The sequence below is a fragment of the Stylophora pistillata genome, chromosome 6, assembly GCF_964205215.1.
Source record: "Stylophora pistillata chromosome 6, jaStyPist1.2, whole genome shotgun sequence".
NCBI lineage: Eukaryota > Metazoa > Cnidaria > Anthozoa > Scleractinia > Pocilloporidae > Stylophora > Stylophora pistillata.
In genome coordinates this window covers 1,582,164-1,606,571 of record NC_142524.1, presented here as the reverse complement: position 1 = coordinate 1,606,571, position 24,408 = coordinate 1,582,164, and the positions used below count along the sequence as shown (strand labels likewise).

Below are 24,408 nucleotides of genomic sequence, written 5' to 3'. Positions count from 1 at the left end.
TCCTCTATTAGAAAGGTATTAGTGTTCATTCTCTCTCTAATAATGAAGCTTCAATATGGCGGACGAACGTGAGTTTTAAATCAATGAACTCGACCGGTTTGAGTAATCCTTACCAAGTACTTGGCGTTTCTGCAAACTCCAGCCACGAGGAAATTAAACGAACTTATCAAAGACTTGTTCTCAAGGTTTGAAAACTAATGGTTTGTGCTAATTATCAGTAAGGTTTGTTTTGACAAGCAAGGTCTGATCTTCTAGGTACACCCAGATAAATTGGACGGATCATTAAGTCAAGAAGATCGCGACAAGGCCTATGAGAGGTTTCTGGCCATTGACAAGGCTTGGAAAGTCCTAAATAACCAGGAAACAAGGGCAGACTGTGACAAGCAACTCAAAGGTGAGATAAACTAAGTTAAAAAAACAAGAAACAAAAAACGAAAAAAAAAAGGAAGATTTAACGGCAATAATCAAACATAAGGAAAAATAAAATAATAATATTGAATACACGTTTCATAACCGCAGTTCATATATATGTATTTCATATGTTTGTTGTTTGATTTATCATCTTATGGGTTTATGTCGAATTAATTTGATGGCCTGCTCCCAGTTGGCTTGTTAGCTCAATTGGTAGAGCGCTGCACTAGTATCGCAGAGGTCAGTGGTTCGAATCCCGTACAGGCCTGAATTTTTTTCAGGTCTAATTTTCACTATTGCTTAAATAGTGCTTTACTGCGAAGGATCGTGCACATATACATATAAATATTGAATATGATAATGATTTGAAGCTAAAACAAAAAATTAAAAATATTCGGAGTCCCCATCTGGAAATTTAACAAATCGACAGTGGTTCGGTGTGGTGTGTACTCTTAACAATGTTGGTCATCACAGTGGTGATCACCGTGGTCGTCACAGTGGTCGTCACAGTGGTCACCACAGTGGTCGTCACAGTGGTCGTCACAGTGGTCACCACAGTGGTCGTCACAGTGGTCGCCACAGTGGTCGTCACAGTGATTGTCACAGTGGTCGCCACAGTGGTCGTCACAGTGGTCGCCACAGTGATTGTCACAATGGTCACCACAGTGGTCGCCACAGTGGTCGCCACAGTGGTCGCCACAGTGGTCGTCACAGTGATTGTCACAGTGATCATCACAGCGGTCGCCACAGTGGTCGTCACAGTGATCGTCACAGTGGTCGTCACAGTGGTCGTCACAGTGGTCGTCACAGTGGTCGTCACAGTGGTCGTCACAGTGGTCGTCACAGTGGTCGCCACAGTGGTCGTCACAGTGATCGTCACAGTGATCGTCACAGTGGTCGCCACAGTGGTCGTCACAGTGGTCGCCACAGTGGTCGCCACAGTGGTCGTCACAGTGGTCGCCACAGTGGTCGTCACAGTGGTCGTCACAGTGGTCGCCACAGTGGTCGCCACAGTGGTCGTCACAGTGGTCGCCACAGTGGTCGTCACAGTGGTCGCCACAGTGGTCGTCACAGTGGTCGTCACAGTGGTCGTCACAGTGGTCGCCACAGTGGTCATCACAGTGGTCGTCACAGTGGTCGCCACAGTGGTCGCCACAGTGGTCGCCACAGTGATCGTCACAGTGATCATCACAGTGGTCGCCACAGTGGTCACCACAGTGGTCGTCACAGTGATCGTCACAGTGGTCATCACAGTGGTCGCCACAGTGGTCGTCACAGTGATCATCACAGTGGTCGCCACAGTGGTCGTCACTGTGATCGTCACAGTGATGATCACAGTGGTCGCCACAGTGGTCGTCACTGTGATCGTCACAGTGATTATCACAGTGGTCGCCACAGTGGTCGTCACTGTGATCGTCACAGTGATCCTCACAGTGGTCGCCACAGTGGTCGTCACAGTGGTCGTCACAGTGGTCGCCACAGTGGTCGCCACAGTGGTCGCCACAGTGATCGTCACAGTGATCATCACAGTGGTCGCCACAGTGGTCATCACAGTGGTCACCACAGTGGTCGTCACAGTGATCGTCACAGTGGTCATCACAGTGGTCGCCACAGTGGTCGTCACAGTGATCATCACAGTGGTCGCCACAGTGGTCGCCACAGTGGTCGCCACAGTGGTCACCACAGTGGTCGTCACTGTGATCGTCACAGTGATTATCACAGTGGTCACCACAGTGGTCACCACAGTGGTCGTCACAGTGATCGTCACAGTGGTCATCACAGTGGTCGCCACAGTGGTCGTCACAGTGATCGTCACAGCGGTCATCACAGCGGTCGCCACAGTGGTCGTCACCGTGGTCGCCACAGTGGTCGTCACAGTGGTCGCCACAGTGGTCGCCACAGTGGTCGTCACAGTGATCGTCACAGTGATCATCACAGTGGTCGCCACAGTGGTGGTGACAGTGGTGGTGATAGTGGTCGTGACAGTGGTCGCCACAGTGGTCGTGACAGTGGTGGTGACAGTGATCATCACAGTGGTCGCCACAGTGGTCGTGACAGTGGTCACCACAGTGGTCGCCACAGTGGTCGTCACAGTGATCGTCACAGTGATCATCACAGTGGTCGCCACAGTGGTCGTCACAGTGGTCGTGACAGTGGTCACCACAGTGGTCGCCACAGTGGTCGTCACAGTGATCGTCACAGTGGTCAGCACAGTGGTCAAAATTTTGTGCCTAGTGAGACCGCAACAAATTTTTTTCCCCCCGGTGATAATGAACAGATCGTTTCCTCAACAAAAAAGGAAATGTTTTTCAAAGTTTATTTCGAGCGTTAGATGTCATATTCATTATGATGCTGAAAAACCGAAATTTTTTTCATTAAAATGATAACTTTTGGGTTTTACTTAGTTGTTCCTTATATGGATTTTATAGAGCAGGATTTGTCACAAGATTGGCCAGTAAGTGATGATGTAGATTTGGATGACATGGAATATCATGAAGGTAATTGCTAAAGAAACAACTTGAAGTCAACTTGGACATTTATTTACTTGCATGTGAAAAGCCTGCATGTGTGATTACTCATAGGAAATTAACCACTTTGGATTATCTTTGGTGTTTCATCATGGAACAATGTTTGAGGGCTGCAGAATTTGTTGGGAGTGGGGTTAGGCAATGGCAGGTAGATTGAATGCGTCAAGATACTATTACAGTGATGTTTTCTTTCTAAATATTATTAGTACCCTATTCTGTACACAGTACACGTCATTAAGTTAAATCAATAAATGCATCTAACTTATAGTCACGACACGAAGCATGCTATGCACCAGCCAAGTGAAAATTATTGAACTTTGTTTCAGATACAGAGAGTTATTCAAGTATGTGTCGCTGCAGTGGAAAGTATGTGTTAAGTGAGGAAGATTTGGAAAATGGACACAACATTGTGTGTTGTTCAAACTGCACCTTGTGTATCAGAGTATTATACAATGTGGTTTCAGATGATGCTAGTGATGACCTGTGACAGAGCAAGGAAATAATTTCTGGAGACAATTTCTTCTTGTGGTAGAAAACTAGGGGCCAATAATTAACTTTCTTGGAAACTGAGGAGAAAATTGAAATCAATGAAATGTGAAGATCACTTTCAAGAGGGTGTCGAGAACACAAAGTCTTGTGTTACAATCCTGAAGCTTGTTTGTTACATGTAGCTCTCAACATAGTAAAGATAATACTGTTATCTTTTGTTGCCCACTCAGTTTGAAGAACAAACTACCCTGCTGAACGAAGTACAATTCATAGCACTCTGTGATTATGTTTGGTGGCCTTCCTAGCAAATAGGAAAGTGAGTTTAGATAGGATACATGTATTAGTCAGGGAGGGGATAGAATGAAAAATACCACACAAGGACCCAACATGAGTTTATGCCCTTTTGAAGGCTTTTACTCCATATTGACACCTTGTTTAGGATACTTCAAGTAACATTGAAACCCTGTTTTAAAACTGAGTTTGGATAAAACTGATTCTCTGGGGTACAAAAATGGAACTAGAAAAATACTTGCATTTTGTAACACAATATTTGTAAACAAATGAAAAACTAAAATGATGAACAAGCAAAATTTAATTGGTTGCCTTAATACCAAGTCACAGCTCCTGCTGTATTTCACATTTTGCTGAATAGCAATAAATAAAATACATCACAATTCAACAATACTGCTTGTCTTCAACACATGTTTCTTGGGAGTGTTCTGTTTTTGCAACTATTAGTCAGGTACTTAATAATTGACCCTTTGCTTAATTCACTGTACTGGTTGCTTCAGTCATGTCCCAACATGCAATGTTCAATAATTTTCACTTTGGTCCTAACATGTCTTCTGGTCTCACCCACTGAGCAAACTGTTCTTCTGTTAACAATCCCAGGCTTATAGCAGCTTCTTTCAATGTTGTGCCTTCTTTGTGAGCTTTCTTTGCAATCTTAGCAGCATTGTCATAGCCAATATGAGGGTTTAATGCTGTCACCAACATGAGTGACTCATCACGCAACTGATTGATTCTATCCACATTGGCTTGAATTCCCACAACACAGTTATCTGTGAAGGCTACACAGGCATCTCCAATCAGCCGCGCTGACTGCAGAACATTTCTGATTATCATTGGCTTAAAGACATTTAGTTCAAAATGACCATTACTTCCACCAACTGACACAGCTGTTTGATTGCCAATGACTTGTGCTGCAACCATGGTAATGGCTTCACACTGGGTTGGGTTAACCTTGCCTAATTGGACAAAACAGGAAACTCATTAAGTTATAATTATTTTCAGTAACAACTTTTTCATTGGGTTGTTGAATGCAAGCAGGGATTGTATTGGTTTTAGATTACTTCACTCTGTGATTGGTCCAGGAAACTTGTGCAGCTCTCTCGACTGATCAGATGCAAAACTTAAAACTAATCATGACTTGGTCACACCTGTTTTTTTACTTAAAGAAGATTACTTGTCTTTTCTTTGAATTTTCACTGGCTCCTTAGTGTGTTTTCCTCCTTTGCTTCTCCTGATTGTCTGATACATGTACACTATACATGAAGCAGGGTTATTCTAAGGATTACGGTCTCTATGCAGTAAGTAGAGAACGACCATTGCCAAAACTGATGTATACATCATGCGGCATTTTCAGCAATTTTGTGTAAATGAAACAGTTCGTTACTTTAGTGTCTTGAACTGTGTTGTTACCTGGCATAATACTGCTCCCAGGTTCATTCTCAGGAAGTGTCAGCTCACCCAACCCACAGCGAGGACCTGATCCCAAAAACCTGATATCATTTGCAATCTTCATCAAACTACAAGCTACCACATTCAGTGCTCCATGAAGTTCTACCATGGCATCATGAGCTGCAAGGGCTTCAAATTTGTTTGGTGCACTAAAGAGAAAAATGAAGATAAAAAAATGTAATTATACCAGATACTGGTAATTGTGATTAGTGTCAACTATTAAAATAAAGTGAAGGAAAATATTTTCCAAAGATGAAGATGGGATGCTAAATTGTTTTGACTTAAAGGTACATTATTTTCCACATTAACAAAGTACAAATCTTTAAAGTAAAGAAAAAAAATTGCTTAACTTCAGAAAGCTACATGCCAAATGGCAACTGCTTTTGACAACTTGCAAAAAGTTCAGGGCTCGACGCTAACTTTTCAACTTAGTAGCCAAGTGGCTAGTGACATCTTAGATGTTACGATGATTTCAATTTGTTTACTAGCCTAACTGGCTAATGGAAATACAAAACCACTAGCCAAAACTGAATTTCTACTAGTCTGTGGCTAGTAGGTTACTGTTAGTGTTGAGCCGTGAAGGTTACTGAAAATAAACCATCCTAAACCTTTGGAAGGTATCATACAGCAGTATGTGGAGTAATATATTTATTAAACATCACTTGTCCAATTCACACCTTGTGAATGGTAGCTTTGTGTACTCTGCAATCTTAGCTGACATCTTTTCAGCAAATCCTATTCTTGTGTTAAGCCCTGTACCCACAGCTGTTCCACCGATGGCCAGCTCATAAACTCTTGTAAGGGTGCCCTCCACCCTGGCAATACCATACTCTATCTGTTTAACATAGCCACTGAACTCTTGGCCTAAAGTTATGGGTGTGGCATCCTGTAAAATGAAAACATGTTAAACTTTTAAGATGGTGACTAACAAAATCCCACATCTGATGATCAAAACATTTCTGTTAATTTACTTAGTTTTAATCAGGCAAAGAACACGGTAGTTCTGTGTATCAACCAAAAAAAAAACAATAGCCAACCAATGTTCATTTTGCAATGCCACCTATTTTATATAGAACATGGCCATGGGAAGAATTTTATTGGGACTCTTAACATTGGAAGTTGGTAATGTTCACGCTATTAAAAGAGAAAAAGAAGAAGAGAAAGCATCAAACTTCCTAAGGATTTCACCAATCTGTAACAAGTAATTAGTATGTGGCATAATAATGGTCTGTTAAAGAAGCAAGGTCGGACAACTCACCTGGGTATGTGTTCTACCAATCTTAACAAGATCCTTGAAATCTGTGCTCTTAGCCTGAAGTGCACCATGAAGCTTTCTCAGGCCTGGTAATAGACGTTCGTGCACCTCCATTGCTGCTGCTATATGCATTGCTGTTGGAAATGTGTCATTTGAGCTCTGAAATCAACATGATAAAAATTGTTATCACAGCATAAGGGAGATACTATTACTGATAACAATGATACTAGGAAATATTCTTGAGACAAAAAAAATCAACAATTTCAATTATGACCACCCAGATCCTAGCCTTTCCTTCCATTTGCAACATTCACTGAAATCATGGAAACATTCTGAACAGACAGCCACTAGAGATGAACCATGTCAATAGGAGAGATATGTAGTAGCTCACCAATTTATTAGAGTTTGGATCTTTGACGTCATTCCTAGGGACTCTATCCTTTATTTCACAGCATCAAAATTACACCAAAGTAAACTTAACTTCTAACCTGGCTTTTGTTGACATGATCATTGGGATGGACAGGTTTTTTTGATCCCATCTCACCACCCATCAGCTCAATGGCACGATTACTGATCACTTCATTAACATTCATGTTGGACTGTGTTCCAGAGCCTGTTTGCCATACTACCAAAGGAAAATGGTCCTTTAACTTCCCAGATATCACCTGGAATCAAAGAAACTGCATTAACCGCTGATAATATTTATCATTTATTACTCTAAAAATTTGCAGCATTGTTGGGGTAAGTATCACAAATCACAAGAAAGCTGCACTGCTTGATCAGCTTGTACTGCAATACCATACACAGGTAATGCAACCAGAAGCAATTACTTATTCCCATAAATGGGATCCTAGTTTATTGCATGTTATTTCCCAGATATTCACAAAGTTTCCTTGACATTTGATGGATCTGGTCTTAAATTCCGAGTTAGAGGGAGGCTCTATGAAAACTTTGTGTGTTGCTTGAGAAGGTAACAAAATTTCTTATTCAAGACCCACCAGTGAGCTCTGGATGAAGTTTTCATTGTGCCAATAGTATTCAAATTTAATGACTTATTAATCTAATGTTTCTAACCTCATCTGCTGCCTTCATGATGTTATCAGCAACATTTGCATCCAAACCAAATTCCTTATTGACCTCTGCAGCTGCTTTCTTCAGGAAACCAAATGCACGAATCACTGGAGCCTATCAAAAACAACACAAACAACTGTTAGAAACTGAGAATTACCAGCCAGTATTAAAATCTCACACGAAAAAATGTCACTTAGCTGTTCTCCTGTATTTCATTTCCCTCTAAATTCAAAAGTTTTCGAGGTCGACTTTAAATTTTCCCCACCTCTTTGAACCCAAAGGTATATTAAATATCTTACTAGGGTAATCATGTTTTCTTGGTCTGTACTGAACCTTATCTTTTTCATTAAAATCTATGGCCTGCACTCTTCATGCTTGGGCCATAAACCCAGGTAGAAAAAGCTAGGTTCAAAACATGCTGTAAAGACCTTGAACTTGGTTAGTGAGAGATACACTTCCAAAGTTCATAAGCATAAAGTGAAAACTATCCTAGGATAACTTAAGATGTGATTTGTGAGAGAGTATCAACATACTGGCATATGTTCAGTTTCATCACCAATTGGAAAATTAAGCTTTGATCTTGCTGTCTGGGCTCCATAATATTTTTCAGCTGGAACTTCTATTTCTCCAAAACTGTCAGTCTCAATCCTTGAAGCCTGTTGGCCAAAAATAAATAAAGTCTTTTCATTAAATATATTTAACTCTGTCCCTTCTTCGAGTGACCAAGAGAGAACTTCTCATTGCGATACCAACACCTTTGCAACTAAACAGGTGACAAAGAAAGAAAAAAAATATCAAGCGAGACATTTTCTTTGATTTAACACCTAAACAATTACTCAATTAATTGTGGAGCCATTTGTCTTAAGCGTAAAGGAGAGCGCGTATTTTGTAAAAATATTTTACGTTTCGCTCGAGTGCGATAACTGCGCGAAATGCAAAGCTTACCATATTTCGTGACAATAAGACAGGGCTTAAGTCTAGTTTCTGACGATGGACAAATATTCGCGAATCTCTGCTGAGCGTACGCAACACTGAACAAATCCTGTGTGCCATACTCTGTGAGTAAGTTTGAGCTAGCGATTGCAACAAAATGGCCACTGGTGGTCAGCGGCTGGTAACTTGGAGCTTGAGAGGACCTACGGGGACTGGGAAACTTCAATAACCATCACCCTGAAGATTGGGACAGCATTTGACACTCATGCTCAAAACTATAACTATCGAAAATTTCTAATTATAACTCTATATAGGTCTGACATGAACTAATAAAATCGATAAATTGCTGGAAAGCTGGAAAAAAAATTAAGATGGCTGCGCTGGGAGATAAAGAGTGACGAATTTTATTATAAAACCCTTCAAACATTTTGAAAAGGGAATCAAATTCAAATTTGACACAACTCTTTTCCCCTCAGATGAATAAAGCTAGGGGGTAAGTTTCTAAAGAAACTGTGTTGCTGCGTCAGTGGGGGTAACAAGGTAATTTGGTTTTGTCAACTAAGTTGATAGTGTAAATTGGTAGCAGTAAAGGCTCTAAAAACTCACGTTTTGAGTGTTAGCCTATCATCAGAGGGGACGAAGGGCTAACGAAGGGCTAGCGCTCGAAACGTCAGCTTTTAGACTCTTTATGGCGGCCAATTTACATTGTCAAGTTAATTGATAAAACCAAATTACCTTGTTACCCCACCGACGCAGCAACACAGTTTCTGTAGAAACTTACCTCCTTTATTCATTGATAAAACCAAATTACCTCAATTCCCCTCATTTTCTTATCTTTTCTCCATAACCGCCTCAGCATGACCCCATCCCTCCCCTCCCCCCTCACAAAGACTTTGTGTCAGACCTGCTGTTTTCTCGGAAAGGGCGAGTGATTAGCATCTGCTGGATCATCGAATACCAGGGATCTATGCGTATTAGTAAATATAGTGTGATACCGGCGAAACAACCAAAAAATACAACAGTTATGGGCATGATTTGCATTGGAAAACCTAAACCTGAACTGACGCAGTTTGTATCACTTTACCAAAATTTATAGACTGAACTAAACACCAGAAAACTGAGTTTTATTTGTACCTTGACGAATAAAATCATAAAGTTCTATTCATACCAGGTTAAGATCTTATAATTTAGAGGTTTCGCGTGTGTTCTATAAAATGACCGATAAGCTATCTGGTAATGAGGCAGACGCAACGAGCAAGTTGCCATTGGTGACGAATCGAGCACCCCAATGGCTCCCTGAAACCAGCAACTGGCGAAGTTCAAATACACTGTGCGTCGCCCGAAAGGGTAGAACGCTTATCTTTCGGTTGGAGAAGAAAACTAGATTTGATAATTACTTCGCCCTGTCTCGCTACCATGAGAAGTCTTCAGTCAAGAATACCAATTTATGTTGAGGAGGATTTATCTTCTACGACTTATTTTAATTAAACTCAGTTTGCCGCATTTTTAAGTGAACGTGCTCGCTCGTGCATACGGCACTTGAGCGTCGCCACGCTCCTCAGTCCTCTGAGCCTGTTCATGAAAATCACAATATTTAAGTTAACAGCTGTACGTAATCGAGACGATTAATGGTTTCTGGTGTGTATTCCAAGTATAAAATGTATTAAGTATAATATGCACGCTGCAAACCATATACTGGGTATGAACTGAAGGTTGGCGATACATCAGGTCAAACGATGTTATTATTAAGATAACTTCAGCCATTAATATAACTTCAGCCATTAAACTGAATAGTGGTCATTTAAGAAATGTGTCTCTGTTTTGAGTGGGAGGTTAAAATAATATATATTTTTGTCTACGTAGTTATTGGGCGGTGCACGATGCTTCAAATTTATCTCAAGCCCATAGTTCCGTTCATTCATACCGTCACAAGTCTCCAGATCAGTTGGGCTTTCTCCCTCCCCTCCCTAAATGAGGAAATATGTGTCACACTCCGCGCTTTCTCGGAAAGAAGGAAAGTTTGGTTTCTAGTGGGGAGATTATGATTGCGAAAAGGTGGAATTCATGCATATCACGAAAGAAAATGTAACGCAACTGGGTATTTATTGTGACAGAAAATAAAGGTTTATGAACGTGATTTCAACAGTAAACCTTTCTTTTTGAGGTGAAGCAACTCGTAGTTCTTTTCTACAACAGTATATAGACTGCATAGATCATCGGTAAAATTAATTGCTTTTTGAACCGTGACAGCCTGCTTATGCAAAGTTCTGACCTCAAAATTTTGTGCCTGTTGTTTTTCTCAAACATTCCGGGTTGAGCGAAGTAAGGTTTAGAGGTTTTGCGTTTGTGTTGTTTGAAATGGGTAATAAAGCATCCGTTCGTGGAACGGATGCCTTATTACCTGTATTAACTACAGCTTATCATGCTGCTCGTGATGAAGGTTCTGATCTGCTTGATTTGCTAAGGGTGATGAACGCCAAATCAAGAAAAACCGCTCTGGAAACAAACATCAAAGATGGCGACGACCTTGCGACTCCTCTCATCATCGCTGCTCGTGATGGAAAACTGGATTTTGTGAAGGCCTTTTTACGTTTCGAAGCAAACATCGAGGCTCGTGGATCGATTAAAGTTGAAGGAAAGGTTTTGGAGGGTTGCACAGCTTTGTGGATCGCTGCTGCAAAAGGTCATCTTGATGTTGTGAGACTCTTGATCGAAGAAAACGCCGACGTCGACGGCAGAACGGCAACAAATTCGACTCCTTTGAGAGCTGCTGCCTTTGATGGACGCCTTGATATCGTGCGCTGTTTGGTTGAGAACGGAGCCGATGTAAATGCACGCAATAATTTCAATTATACTCCTCTGATGATAGCATGTTACAATGGTCACATGGATGTTGTTTCCTTTCTTGTCGAAAGTGGAGCAAATATACATCAAGAAAACATTAATGGAGAAACATGTCTTCACTTAGCTGCGGAAGGAGGACACGTTCAGATAGTTGCTAAGCTGCTAGTTTTGGGAGCGAAACAAAAACACAATCTTATAGGTCTAACACCACTTCTTGTAGGCAGTAATCATTGTAAAACTGAAATAGTGGAGTATTTTATCAGCCGACCAGAATGTACAAAGGAACAGAGAATTGATGCTCTTGAACTTCTCGGTGCCACCTTCGCTAATGATATCAATGCTTATGACACTGGGAAGGCATTTAGTTTCATGAAGCGTGGAATGGAGGAGAGGTATAAGAACCCATCACATCCATTGCCTAAAAAGAAAATGAAACCCGTGGAAGCTTATCAAAATAGAAGAGAGAGTCAAACTCTTGAGGAACTTTCTCTGCTAGAAGGAAATGATCATGCTATCCACATGGAGGGACTTGTTATCAGAGAGAGAATCCTTGGACCTGACAATATAGAATTGAGATACCCGATAGGATACCGGGGAGCTGTTTTAGCTGACTTTAAGGAGTACGAGCCGTGTATTGCTTTGTGGACACGAGCGATGGAAATAGCCATGAACTGCGATGTTCCAAAACCAAGGGAGCTTGACGACCTCACAGCTTTATTTTCAGAAATGGTGCTGAATGGACATAATTTGAGTCCAAAAAGTATCGAGAACGTTTTCGAAAAACTGGTCGATGCAAATATGAAACTGACAGAAGCGTTAGAGTCAGGAAAATTGCAAGAGGAGGGCAAGAATGAGACACAACAAGAATTGCTTTTCTATGCTCTCTATCTTTTGATTATATACAAAAAAGTTCAAGTTTCTCCAGAAATGAAAAGCGAAAACATTATTAACTTTCTTCAGAGATTTCTGCACTCAAATCCTCGCTCCCATCCTGATGGAAATACACTTCTGCACCTGGCTGTATGGCATAAAACTCCAGTTCCCGAGTTTGGATTGAATGAAAGTGGCACGGTGTGCAAGCTTCCTTGTACTGAGACGATGAAGCTTATTTTACATGCAGGATGTGACGTGAATGCTGTTAATACAGAAGGAAACACTCCTCTTCATTTAGCCGTGACTTTTGTACCAGGACCTGAAAAAGAAGAAACTTTGAAAGAAATGCTGGAGTTGCTGTTAGATCTCGGTGCGGATACAAAGCTTGTAAACAAGAATGGTCAAACAGCAATGGACTGCTGCGGGACTGACGAGGCACGAAGGATCTTGTCTGCGAAAGAAGGACTGGGGGCCACGAACATCGATGCCAGAAAGGTAAGATAATTTTGATTTTTAACTCTTTTTATACATTACCTTAAATTATTACGGTAAGCATCCTCACGAAATGGGAGAATAGTGAGTTTATTACTCCATAGGATCTTGTGTTGATAATTTTTCGTGAGGCCTGGTTGCCTTTCTTCGGCTTTCTGTCACTTTTAATGATTTCCAAACTCATCCGCTTTTATGAATGAAAAAATTCGTTAGGATGCTGTGATAGTCAAAAGTAGCATGTCCGAGGGTGGCTTTCAAGCCACAGCAGAACTTTAGATAAAGCTAGAGGGCAGACCTTAGAGCGGTCGACCTGCTGATCAAATTTACAAACTTGTGATCACCCGTCCTATTAATGCTTGCACAAATAACACAAAGTAATTAAAATGAAAATTCAAACAACAACTGAGGAGAGTTAAGTCAAGTAAAACTACTGACTGGTGATCTTTGGGACTGAATTGTGATATATAAGAGCACTATGGTCACTTATTATACTTTTATAAATTTCTGTGGGTCTTTTCATTATTTTAGAGGTTGCCACACTTTTTCCTGAATATTTATTAACACAATTTTGCTGTCAGTCCTTGGAATGTAACCTGACTATGCATCTTTGTGTTTTAAATCTGGCGTCGGTTCATATCGTTGAAATTGGCTTGTGATAACGTTTGTTACTTACCCAACCAGCTAATGTGAATTTCCACGCAGACGACTTAGGGAAAAGCGTTCATAAAGCCTGTACAAGTCAGTGTCATGCATGACTTGCAACCATTAAGAAATCTTAAAAGTTCACGGTCTTAATACTGCGCGAGTGGTATTACCTCGAAAAGCTTCATAAACAGCTCTATCAATACTAGTCGCGAGACAAGTGGTGGTCAAACATAAGCAGCAATGATGTGTGCAACTCACACGTAGCCTTGTAGTGTCGGCGCAATGACATTGAAAGGTTTAAAGACCGTGCCGATATACAAATAGTTTAAATAGTACGGAGTAAATTCCGTTACATATGCTAAAATATTTTGCAATCCTCAAAGTGGCAATGTGTTCTCCACTTTCTCTAAGGATGAAGTAACTGGAAGTTGTTCCAGTAAGGAGAGAGGAACAAGATTTGTTCCTGGAAGAGAGAGGGGCATAAATGACAATTTGGAAAAGGAACCTACAGCGAAGGAAATATCTGGTAAGAGGATCCAGTTGAGGATCAAATTAGCTTTTAGGTAGCTTGGGCGATCTTGATGCCAATTAATCCAATTTACGGCTCATCCATCGTTTACGCCGCACTCGCGGAAAATGACCAGCGAAAAGCGGGAATAACAACAGAGATTAAAGAAAATTAAAATAGTGGGAATAGAAAATATATACTGGGATTTCCAGTAAGATATAACAACTGTTGTGGATTCAGCCCCGATTTAACAGTCGCCCTAAAAAAAAAAAGACAATTTTAAGCTTTTATCACACCTTTACTAGAGCTAAAAAAACAACAACAACGATTTTCTATTTTTTTTTAAAAAAAAAACCATATTCGACTTTTTTTAAGGGCAATTGAGGGAGATGACACAGCAGTTGAAAAATGTCCGAGAGCAACTACGAGAGAAAGATAGACAACTGGAGGAAAGAAATGGAGAAATAAGGGAGATGATCCAGACAAATATGAATGTCCATGATGAACTACAAGAGAGAGATGGACAACTGAGGGAAAGGACAGAACAGTTGACAAATGTTCAAGGACAACTACAAGAGAGAGATGGACGATTGAGAGAGAAAGATGGACAAGTAAGGCAGATGAATCAGCAGTTGATAATTGTTCAAGAGCAACTACAAGAGAAAAATGAAGAAGTCTCTTCTTTGGAGGAGCGGCTGAGAGCAAGGCATCAGGAAGTGATTGAACTTGAGACATCTCTATCAACAGCTCAACGAGCCTTAACCGAACGTTCACGCCAACAGACACCTGACTGGGTGATTTCACGCGATCAAATTCAACTGACAGAAAACTGCCTCGGTAGTGGAGGCTGGGGAAAGGTTGTCGAAGGCAAGTATTGTGGCTGTACTGTTGCCATCAAACAGATTTACGGAGTTCTTCTTGAATCCTCCCCTTACTACAGGGAACTGTTTGAGCGAGAAATGAACATTGCCTCAAGATGCCGCCATCCCTGCCTACTACAATTCATTGGAGCTACAAACGATGAAGAAAGTCCTTTGTTTGTGACGGAGCTCATGGAAACGAGTTTACGAAGATTGGTTGAGGAGCGACCTCTTTCCAGTAGTGAAACATCTGTCATTTCTTTGGATGTGGCTCGAGCATTAAACTACCTTCATCTAAAGAAACCACGCCCCATTATTCACCGGGATATCAGCAGTGCCAATGTGTTGCTGTGGCGACAAAACGACCAGTGGCGAGGCAAAGTATCGGACTATGGTGCCGCCAATTTTACGAAGGCGACCATGACAGCTTGTCCCGGTGCTGAAATTTACAGTGCGCCTGAAGCATTTACTGAACATCAAAATTTAAAGGTAGTTTTATTGCCTTGTTTTTAGTAAATTGTATCCATGAAAAGAAACCAAACTAAATCACCTGAGCTGTATTCAGTGGTCCGATCTCTGAGCTTTAGAAAACTCGTCTTAAGCTCATATATTATACAAACCAGATCGAAAGCGGCTACGGTTGACACAAAATAGAGCATCATGGTTCAGTCGTCCTGTTCCGTTTTGAATAAGAATGAATGGCTGACTCATCTGTCATCAGCATGTAATAATATAAAAACTGGAATGCCTGAACCGAAGAGTTGATCCAAGAAAAGATTTGTAGCATCAAAAATTTAAAAATTAATGGAGACGGCGCCAGGGATCAAATGATAGATAAGATGGGAGATACCCCTCCGGCATGGTAAACAAGTTTTTCGTCAAATGACTGGGGCCAACAGAAGATGAGGTCATCCTCTCTTCCTGAAACCCATTGGACATAGACTTCGGTGGCAAATAAAATGAACTTTTTAGGTGATTCCTCAGAATTGCATTGCGTGTCATTGCTCTGTAGCAAGCACGGTGACCTATCTCACTTTTTTCATTGTAGTGCTCGAAACAGAGATTAGTAGGGAACATTTGAGGAGAGTTTCGAAAAGTCGTTCGACAGCTTTTCTTTCTGATGGAATCCCTGAGGAAGTGTGATCATTTTGATTTACCCTATTTATGTTAAGGTTGATGTGTACAGCTTTGGCGTTCTACTCTGCGAGATGTGCACTGGGATACTGCCTGATCGAGATAGGCGCGAGGAACAAGTTGCCATGGTGACTGACCGCGTGTTTCGAACTCTCGTACGCCGATGTCTGCAACGAGATCCTGAAGCGAGACCCAGTATGGACGAGATCATTAGTGAACTTGAAAGACTAGTTTAAGACAGGTATGATACAATTTGCTCTACAAACATTTTAACAAAATATTTTTACTGCGGTACAGATGGATTAAATGAAAGTCCCTCATTTATGTTTGTGAATAGCACTGTCAATAAGTCGAGCGTCAACTGCGACTGGCTGATCTTTGGACAAACAAAGTGCAGCTTATCTTGAACAGAAAATTACCTTTCAACAATTTCAGTTTTTTTTCGCACGGCGTACTTTTTAATTTAGTTACATCTTTGATCTGTACTGAATTTCTTCATTCGAGTGTCATTATAAAACATTCGTCACTCTGAGTCAAAGTAAAATCTTTAAAAGTCTAGATTTCTATCTATGTAATTATTGCCAATAATAGATAACAATTCCTAAGGCCGCTTATGATATTTTTGCTCGGATGAATATGTAATTTTGTCCCATTCAGCCATAGGCTGCTACCGCATCTTAATCCTAGTTAATGCCGAATGTGATTTTATGTCTATGCCGGCGTGGAAAGATCACGGGAAAGTGCAAATCTTTTTGAATACAAAATAATGAAGCAATGCAACGCACTTTTTATTGGTTTACAGATTTACCAACCCACCAGGGATGATAACCAACCCACAGGGTAACCAACCCATGGTAACCAACCCATGGTAACCAACCCATGGTAACCAACCCATGGTAACCAACCCATGGTAACCAACCCATGGTAACCAACCCATGGTAACCAACCCATGGTAACCAACCCACCAGGGATGATAGGAGAAGACGAGGAAAATTTCTGAGTCGTAGTCCAGGGGGGGACTCATTCACAAACTTTTCTCGTGTTCTCCCAACATCGCGAGTAGGATATTATGCCGGTAAACATATAGAAAGTGCGGTATATTTCTTTTATATAATTAAGTTAAATTGTGACATTCACCTTTACTGGTGCAATGGACGATAGCAGTTTAGCTAAGTCATCGTACGTTCTGGCTGCCGAAGGTGATTCAGGTATAAATAAAGAATTGGTATTTTATGTCAAGACACGTTTTTACTCTTATTCAGGCGCTCATATGCTAGTATTTAGTCGTATTCATACGGTTTTACAATTATTTGTTGTGGATAAATCAGATACACGTACAATTTTTGATGTGCAGGAGGTTTCCAAAGCATTTCAAAATCAAATAAAACTTCATCCCTTCCAAGAGTGTTTATAAATGTTTTTCTACCGTTTTTGAAGCCTATTTTTGAAAATCATGCACCAGTGTGCCAGTATGGAGCTTCAACGGTGACTTGTTGTTAAACACAAACTACAGTCAGGCCACCAACGAAACGCCGCAGGCTAAGTTCAATTACAAGACTTTGACAGAATCGATTTGTGGCTTTTTTCTGGTGTGTATTCTAAGTAGAGGATGTACAGTAAAGAGTATGATACGCAGTCTGCAAACCACATACTGGGTATGAATTGAAGCTTGGTGATAAATAGAGTATAAGACGATATAGCTAACAGTGTAATGATTAACCTCCTGTCACTGAATCAGCCATCAAACTGAATAGTGATTATTTAACAAATGTGTCTGTGTTTTGACTGGGAGGTTGAAATGTTAAATCTGTCTATCCGCGTAGCTATGCATTGCCTAGCGTAATGCACGATGTATAAAATGTATCTCAAGCCCCTAGTTCTGTCCATTTTACACCGTTATATGATAATTTTCTACACTTGAAATCAAGACGCGCTCAGTTCATTACAAGTGTTTAAATGGCGTGACCACACATAAATCATAATCTATAGACTAGAAAGAACTGTTTCTAACTCTTCTGTCTCTAACTCTTGTGGATTTATAATCCTCGACCGAATAAGGGCGAAATGAAATCTCATTCAAGTTTTGCATGACGCTTTCCCACATTTCTCCAGATCAGTTGGGCCCTCTCCCTCCCCTCCCCAAATGATGAAATAGTGTCACACGCCACGCTTTCTCGAAAAAGAGGAGTGTTTGGTTTCTAGTTGAGAGATTATGATTGTGAAATAGTGGAATTCATGCATATCACATTTGAAAATGTAACGCAACTAAGTGTTTATTCAGAGAGAACATAAAAAGGTTTGTGAACATGATTCGCATCAGGACACTTTTTTTTAACGAAGCAACGGCACTTCCTCGCCACAGCAGATAGATTGGACCAAAGATCGATAGGTAAAATTATCTGCTTTCCTCTTAGCGTGATCTCCTCTGAAATAAGAGTCTCTCTGTACGAGATTCTGACCTCGAAGGTTGCGTTTGTTCCTTTGCATACCCAATTCAAATTGAGCGTGAGAGAGAATCTTGAGGCCCGTTTGCTCGTGTTTTTCTTAAATGGGTAGTAATGCATCCGTGCTTAGTAACGCATCAAATGCTCCTGAAACTCTTTCTGACGACAGTTCTCGTCTGAGTCAATTGTTAGAGGGGATGAAAGCCGACATAAGAAAAACCACTTTGGAAACGAAAATCAACGATGGCGACGACCTTGCGACTCCTCTCATCATCGCTGCTCGTGATGGAAAACTAGATTCTGTGAAGGTCCTTTTACGTTACGAAGCAAACATCGAGGCTCGTGGATCGATTAAAGTTGAAGGAGAGGTTTATGAGGGTTGCACAGCTTTGTGGATCGCTGCTACTAATGGTCATCTTGAGGTTGTGAGACTCTTGATCGAACAAAACACCGACATCGACGGCAGGGTATCGAGAAATTCGACTCCCTTAAGATCTGCTGCCTTCGATGGACGCCTTGCTGTTGTGCAGTGTTTGGTTGAGAACGGGGCCGATGTAAATGCACGAAATTTTGTCAATAGTACTCCTCTGATGGTAACATGCGGCTATGGTCACATGGATGTTGTTTCTTTTCTTGTCGAAAATGGGGCAAATATACATCTAGAAGACAATTATGGACAAAATTGTCTTCATTATGCTGTAGCAGGGGGACACGTTGAGATAGTTGATAAGCTGCTAGCTATGGGAGCAAAAGAAAAGTACAATCTTGAGCGGCTTACGCCACTTCTTAAAGCCAGTAATGAATGTAAAACTGAAATGGTGGAGTATTTTATCAGCCGACCGGAATGTACAAAGGAACAAAAAGTTGATGCTCTTGAACTTCTTGGTGCTACCATTGCTAATTATGATGATGCTTATGCCATTGAAGAAGCATTCAGTTACATGAAACGTGGAATGCTGGAGAGGTATAAAGATCCGTCATGTCTTTTGCTTAAAAAGAAAATGGAACCAGTCGAAGCTTATCAAAATAGGAAAGAGAGTCAAACTCGTAAGGAACTTTCTGTGTTAGAAGGCGATGATCATGCAATCCACAAGGAAGGTCTTCTTATCAGAGAGAGAATCCTTGGAACTGACAATACAGAATTGAGGTTCCCGATAAGATACAGGGGAGCTGTTTTAGCTGACTCTAAGCAGTACGAGCTCTGTATTCCTTTGTGGACACGGGCGATGGAAATAGCTATGAACTGCGATGTTCCAGATTCAGCGGAGCTTGACGACGTCATAGATTTATTTGCAGAAATGGTGCAGAGTGGACACAGTTTGAGCCCCAAAAATATCGAGAACATTCTCGAAAAACTGGTTGATGGAAATAGGAAACTGACAGCAGCGCTTAAGTCTGGAAAACTGCAAGAGGAGCACAAGAATGAGACACAAAAAAAGTTCCTTTTTTGTACTCTTTATCTCTTGATTATATACAGAAAAGTTCAAGTTCCTCCAGAGATGAAAAATAGTAACATTATTAAATGCCTTCAAAGATTTCTGTGCTCAAATCCTCGCTCCCATCCTGATGGAAATACTCTTCTGCACTTGGCTGTATGGCATAAAACTCCAGTTCCCAGGTTTCGATTGCAAAGTGTGTGCAAGCTTCCTTATATTGAGACGATGAACCTAATTTTACATGCAGGGTGTGATGTGAATGCTACCAACACAGAAGGAAGCACTCCTCTTCATTTAGCCGTGACTTTTGAACCAGGACCTGAAAAAGACGAATTTTTGAAAGAAATGCTGGAGTTGCTGTTAGATCTCGGTGCGGACACAAAGCTTGTAAACAAGAATGGTGAAACAGCAATGGACTGCTGCGGGACTGACGAGGCACGAAGGATCTTGTCTGAGAAAAGAGGACTGGGTGCTCTGAACATCCATGCCAGAAAGGTTAAAAAGGTTTGATATTTCATGCTTTACATATTTCCTTAGATTATCACAGTAAGCATCCTCACGAAATGGGAGAATACTGAGGTTATTTTTTCATAGGATCTTGTGGTGATTATGTTTCGTAACGCCTGGTTGCCTTTCTTGGAGTTTCAGTTAGCTTAACGGTTTCCTAACTCATCTTTTTAGGAATGAAACAATTCGTTATGATGCTGTGATAGTCAAAAGAAGCATGTCTGAGGGTGGCTTTCAAGCTACAGCAATCCTTTAGGACCTTTAGATAAAGCTAGAGGGCGGACTGTATAGTGATCAAGTTTACAGACTTGTGATCACCCGTATGATTAATGCTCGTACACATATACAAAGCAATTTGAATAAACGTTCAATAGCAAACCGACAAGAGTAATTACTGACTGTCGATAGTTCGGAAGGAATTGTAAAACAGTAAGAGCACACTGGTCCCCAATTAAGACTCTACCAATTTTGGTGAGCCTTTCTTATTTCTGTAGTGTGACCCACTTTTTAGTAAAAGCTTACTTTGTAATAGAATAAGAAAGATGTTAAGTTTAGAGCTTGGTGAAGAAATAGAGAAAGGTGTTTTTCGTGTTGTCACGAGGTGGGACAGGGAATGAAATGCACGCTCCGATTCCGCACCCCACTGCTCTGCGGTACGCAGGACGGTTGTCATTTATATGAACTTCGTAATGGGCCTTGCTCACTCCGCAAAGAGTCTGCGGCTCAGTGGATAAGCATTGGAGCGGGGAATATGAAGTTCATATGGAGACTCAATTTTTACCTTGTCCCACGTTCGTAAAAAGACGAAAAACATTCCACTCTTCACGATGGCTGATTTACCCTATAAACTCACCTGATAAAACCAAACCTACAGATTTTTTAAATTCGTTTGGTAGGCAAGCCCAATATACATACACAGATGTTTTAGTATCGCCTAAGTTGCTCTGTGTTTTCCATCTTTCTAAGGATGAAGTAACTGGAAGTGGAGCTGCTGAAGAAAGAGGAGCAAGATCTGTTTCTACAACAGAAAAAGACGTAAAAGAGAATATTAAAGAGGAAACTACGCGGAAGGAAACATCAGGTGAGAGGATGTTATCGGGGAACAAATTTGTTGAGAAAATAGTTATAAGAAAGTGTAAGTCGGAGTTCCGTAGTCAGCTTTTAGGTAACACTGTTAGGTAACGTGGGAGAACTGAGTAAATTTTAAACGGATAGCAGGCGGGATGCCAAGTAATCAATACAACATGGCGGTTTCCCCATTGTTTAAGATCTTTGGGAAATGAAAAGGCAAATGCGAAAAACAAATAAACAAAAAAAAATCATCGGAAAACGAGGTCAACATGTTTTTGGTAAAATGTGAAAATTCAAAGCCAGGCCATGCTTACAAGAAATGAAAGAACAGGAAATGACATTTAAGTTTTCTTTTTAGGTTTCAACGTCTCTTGATATAACACTTACCCTGAGAGAAGAGTGAGGACCTTTTGGCTTTTCGGTTGACGCTCTGTGAGACAAAAAGGTGAACCTTACATTGCTTTATTTCATAATCAAAGGACAACTGAGGGAGTTGACAAAGCAACTAGAAAACGTTCAAGAGCAACTAAGAAAGAGAGATAGACAACTAAGAGGCAGAGATGGACAACTGAGGGAGATTACACAGCAGTTAACAAATGCCCAGAGGCAGCTACAAGAAAGAGATGGACAACTAAGAGAGAGGGATGGACAAGTACGAGAGAGAGATGGGCAACTGAGGGAGATGACACAGCAGTTGACAAATTCCCAGAGACAGCTACAAGAAATAGATGCACAACTAGGAGAGAGAGATGGACAAGTTAGCGAGATGACAAAGCAGTTGACAACTGTCCGCGGGCAACTACAGGAACAAATTGGAGAAGTTACTTCTTTGGGAAGACTGCTGAGGGCCAAACAGCACGAAATAGACGAGTTGGAGACGTCTCTTTCAGCGGCTCAAAGGGCGTTAAATGAACGTTCACGCCATCAGACTCCTGACAGGGTCATTTCACGCGATCAGATTCAGCTGACGGACAAATGCCTTGGTAAAGGAGGTTGGGGAAGTGTTGTCGAAGGCAAGTATAGCGGCTGTACTATTGCCGTCAAACAGATGTACGAGTTGATCCTTTCTGATCACAACCGCAGATTGTTTGAGAGAGAGATGAGTATTGCCGCCAGATGCCGCCATCCTTGTTTGCTGCAGTTCATTGGAGCAACAAATGATGAAGGAAGTAATCTGTTCGTGACAGAGCTTATGGAGTCAAGTTTACGAGCATTGTTAGAAGAGCGAGCTCTTTCCAATACCGAAGTGTCTGTTATTTGTCTGGACGTCGCTCGAGCATTAAACTACCTTCATCTAAAGAAACCATCTCCCATCATTCACCGCGACATTAGCAGTGCCAATGTGTTGCTATGGCGGCAAGCCGACCAATGGCGAGGGAAAGTGTCGGATTATGGCACGGCTAGTGTTGTGCAGCAGACTATGACAGTTGGTCCTGGTGCTATGATATACAGCGCACCTGAAGCACATACTAAACATAAAACCGTCATGGTATGTCTGAAATTTGGAGTTGTTTCTCAATTGTCTACTTGTGTTTGCAGTAAGGTATATCTATAGTAAGATGTTGAATCAATTTTTGGAGGGCACGGGACCAGAAATCTCGTGTGATCTCTGTCCATAGTCGAACCCTTTTTAGTTGGTAAACCGGTCGGGTGCTTAACGTGATATCAGGTATGTAGGAAAGTTACCGCCGGACGGATCATGAAAAAGTTAACTTCAACCAGGAGAGGAGTCGCGCTTATTTATCCACCTTCAGTCAGTTTACATCAGGCAGAATGTCTATTATTCTTGAGGCATTTATCTGCAATGTAAAATTAGCGGCGAAGCGTACAATACTGTTTGGTTTTTATTGGTTTGTTTGCATAGCAATTTTTGCATAGCAATAAGACAACATTTCTGTGACGTAAACAGATTGCAAAATAAGGGGAAAACAAGGAGGAATAGATATATAAAGGTATAGTTACATAAACTAGCAAGAATGCAGGTTCATGCATGTTTAACTTTTCATTGTTAATCTCTTTTCGAACTCAGGTTGATGTTTACAGTTTTGGAGTTCTCCTCTGTGAGATTTGCATCCGGGAGTTACCGGATCCTGACAGACGTGATGAGCAAGTTGCTAGGGTGACAAACCGTGTGATTCGAGCTCTCATTCGAAGATGCCTGCAGCAAGATGCTGAAGCAAGACCAAGTGTGGAAGATATCATTGGTGAACTCGAACAACCAATGTAAGATTGGTTTTGAAAAGTTGTGCTCTTTATCTACACTTGCAAACGAAAAGAAAAGAAACATAAAAACCTTTGATCTAAAATGGCCTGTGTAAACTAGCTTTTTCATGGCCACCGATAAGATGATATAACTTCTAAGACCTACGTTTGAGATGCTCAACGTTTCATCAGCCGAAATAGTACTAGCCCAGAATGACAAAAGTAGGCGTATTGTTGCCGTTCCATGACCATTACAGTTTTTGAGTTCAAAGACTTTCAGAGCTTTCAGGAAAAAAAAAAAAAAAGAGAAATAATCTTTAGGTAAAAACAGGTAATTTTCAGAAAGCACAAGTAATTATTAACTAAGCAATGAGTTCGGCACATGACATGTCCGGCATCAAAATGAAAACTGTCCCAAAGTGTAAACTCCTTGCAATCTAGGCGAGAAGAATAGCTTACACACATGTTACATGAGATAAGGATATTTAAAACTTCCTAAAAGTATACCCGTGTTAACTTAAGTTGTGGACTCTTCGTCATAATGACCAAATAACACTGGTTTTGACCCAGTTGTCATTTATAGCTCTGCAATTTTTATGTCAAGTAGCTTTTTGTTAAGTTGTTGCAGTGATGTTATATATAAGGGTGTAACTGGGCTTTTTTCCAGTACAACACAAAAGGCGTTCACGTTTTAGGTAGTTATGGTAGGTTTCCATCCCAAATTTTAAGAAGCATAGGTGAAAAGTCGAGCGTCAACTGCTACTTCGCGTCCTCACAAATCTTTCGAAAACCGAGCAGTAGTCTAGGGCGCAGATGGCCAAACCCATTATACCTGAACCATTTCCAGAACATTTAATTGCCATTCAATTAAACTCTTAATTTATTTTGTATATTGATGTGACAATAAAGTCATTTTTGCAACATTACATTTTTGCGTCTGCGTATTCCTTATAAACGATACCACA

The 24,408-nt window shown here is 40.9% G+C and overlaps 4 protein-coding genes across 6 annotated transcripts; 3 read left to right on the top strand and 1 right to left on the bottom strand.

Annotated features, from left to right (window-relative positions):
- Positions 1–46: 46 nt before the first annotated feature.
- LOC111346370 (dnaJ homolog subfamily C member 24) lies at positions 47–4,112 on the top strand. 2 transcript variants are annotated; one of them, XM_022953654.2, is made up of 4 exons: positions 47–185; positions 256–394; positions 2,841–2,909; positions 3,266–4,112. In XM_022953654.2, exons 1-4 carry the CDS (start codon positions 84–86, stop codon positions 3,424–3,426), a joined length of 471 nt encoding a protein of 156 aa, XP_022809389.2. In that variant the 5' UTR covers positions 47–83; the 3' UTR covers positions 3,427–4,112. The 2 variants fall into 2 exon arrangements, with proteins under 2 accessions (XP_022809389.2, XP_088618588.1); XM_088762462.1 differs by having other exon boundaries at positions 2,817–2,909.
- LOC148727689 (fumarate hydratase, mitochondrial-like) lies at positions 4,003–8,599 on the bottom strand. Its single transcript, XM_088762451.1, has 8 exons — positions 8,440–8,599; positions 8,028–8,150; positions 7,498–7,608; positions 6,912–7,088; positions 6,427–6,582; positions 5,846–6,054; positions 5,130–5,317; positions 4,003–4,675 (listed from the first exon to the last, which is right to left on the bottom strand). The coding sequence occupies exons 1-8, from the start codon at positions 8,545–8,547 to the stop codon at positions 4,251–4,253; spliced, it is 1,497 nt and encodes a 498-aa protein (XP_088618577.1). The 5' UTR covers positions 8,548–8,599; the 3' UTR covers positions 4,003–4,250.
- Positions 8,600–10,667: 2,068 nt separating this feature from the next.
- On the top strand, positions 10,668–17,022 carry LOC111320450 (protein fem-1 homolog B). Its single transcript, XM_088762436.1, has 5 exons — positions 10,668–12,639; positions 13,693–13,807; positions 14,165–15,138; positions 15,822–16,024; positions 16,586–17,022. The coding sequence occupies exons 1-4, from the start codon at positions 10,786–10,788 to the stop codon at positions 16,017–16,019; spliced, it is 3,141 nt and encodes a 1,046-aa protein (XP_088618562.1). The 5' UTR covers positions 10,668–10,785; the 3' UTR covers positions 16,020–16,024; positions 16,586–17,022.
- Positions 17,023–17,673: 651 nt separating this feature from the next.
- Positions 17,674–24,023, top strand: LOC148727688 (protein fem-1 homolog B-like). 2 transcript variants are annotated; one of them, XM_088762433.1, is made up of 4 exons: positions 17,674–20,158; positions 21,137–21,251; positions 21,721–22,730; positions 23,271–24,023. In XM_088762433.1, the coding sequence occupies exons 1-4, from the start codon at positions 18,332–18,334 to the stop codon at positions 23,466–23,468; spliced, it is 3,150 nt and encodes a 1,049-aa protein (XP_088618559.1). In that variant the 5' UTR covers positions 17,674–18,331; the 3' UTR covers positions 23,469–24,023. The 2 variants fall into 2 exon arrangements, with proteins under 2 accessions (XP_088618559.1, XP_088618558.1); XM_088762432.1 differs by having other exon boundaries at positions 17,674–20,167.
- The last annotated feature ends 385 nt before the right edge of the window (positions 24,024–24,408 follow it).

Coding starts and splice junctions, on each gene's coding strand:
- LOC111346370 (XM_088762462.1), top strand. CDS start 84: ATGAACTCGACCGGTTTGAGTAATCCTTACCAAGTACTTGGCGTTTCT. Junction 186..255: donor ATCAAAGACTTGTTCTCAAG/GTTTGAAAACTA, acceptor CTGATCTTCTAG/GTACACCCAGATAAATTGGA. Junction 2,910..3,265: donor TGACATGGAATATCATGAAG/GTAATTGCTAAA, acceptor ACTTTGTTTCAG/ATACAGAGAGTTATTCAAGT.
- LOC148727689 (XM_088762451.1), bottom strand. CDS start 8,547: ATGGCACACAGGATTTGTTCAGTGTTGCGTACGCTCAGCAGAGATTCG. Junction 8,151..8,439: donor TCTTATTGTCACGAAATATG/GTAAGCTTTGCA, acceptor TTTGGCCAACAG/GCTTCAAGGATTGAGACTGA. Junction 6,055..6,426: donor TTGGTAGAACACATACCCAG/GTGAGTTGTCCG, acceptor TTCATTTTACAG/GATGCCACACCCATAACTTT.
- LOC111320450 (XM_088762436.1), top strand. CDS start 10,786: ATGGGTAATAAAGCATCCGTTCGTGGAACGGATGCCTTATTACCTGTA. Junction 13,808..14,164: donor TACAGCGAAGGAAATATCTG/GTAAGAGGATCC, acceptor ACTTTTTTTAAG/GGCAATTGAGGGAGATGACA. Junction 15,139..15,821: donor CTGAACATCAAAATTTAAAG/GTAGTTTTATTG, acceptor ATTTATGTTAAG/GTTGATGTGTACAGCTTTGG.
- LOC148727688 (XM_088762432.1), top strand. CDS start 18,332: ATGGGTAGTAATGCATCCGTGCTTAGTAACGCATCAAATGCTCCTGAA. Junction 21,252..21,720: donor TACGCGGAAGGAAACATCAG/GTGAGAGGATGT, acceptor TCATAATCAAAG/GACAACTGAGGGAGTTGACA. Junction 22,731..23,270: donor CTAAACATAAAACCGTCATG/GTATGTCTGAAA, acceptor TTTCGAACTCAG/GTTGATGTTTACAGTTTTGG.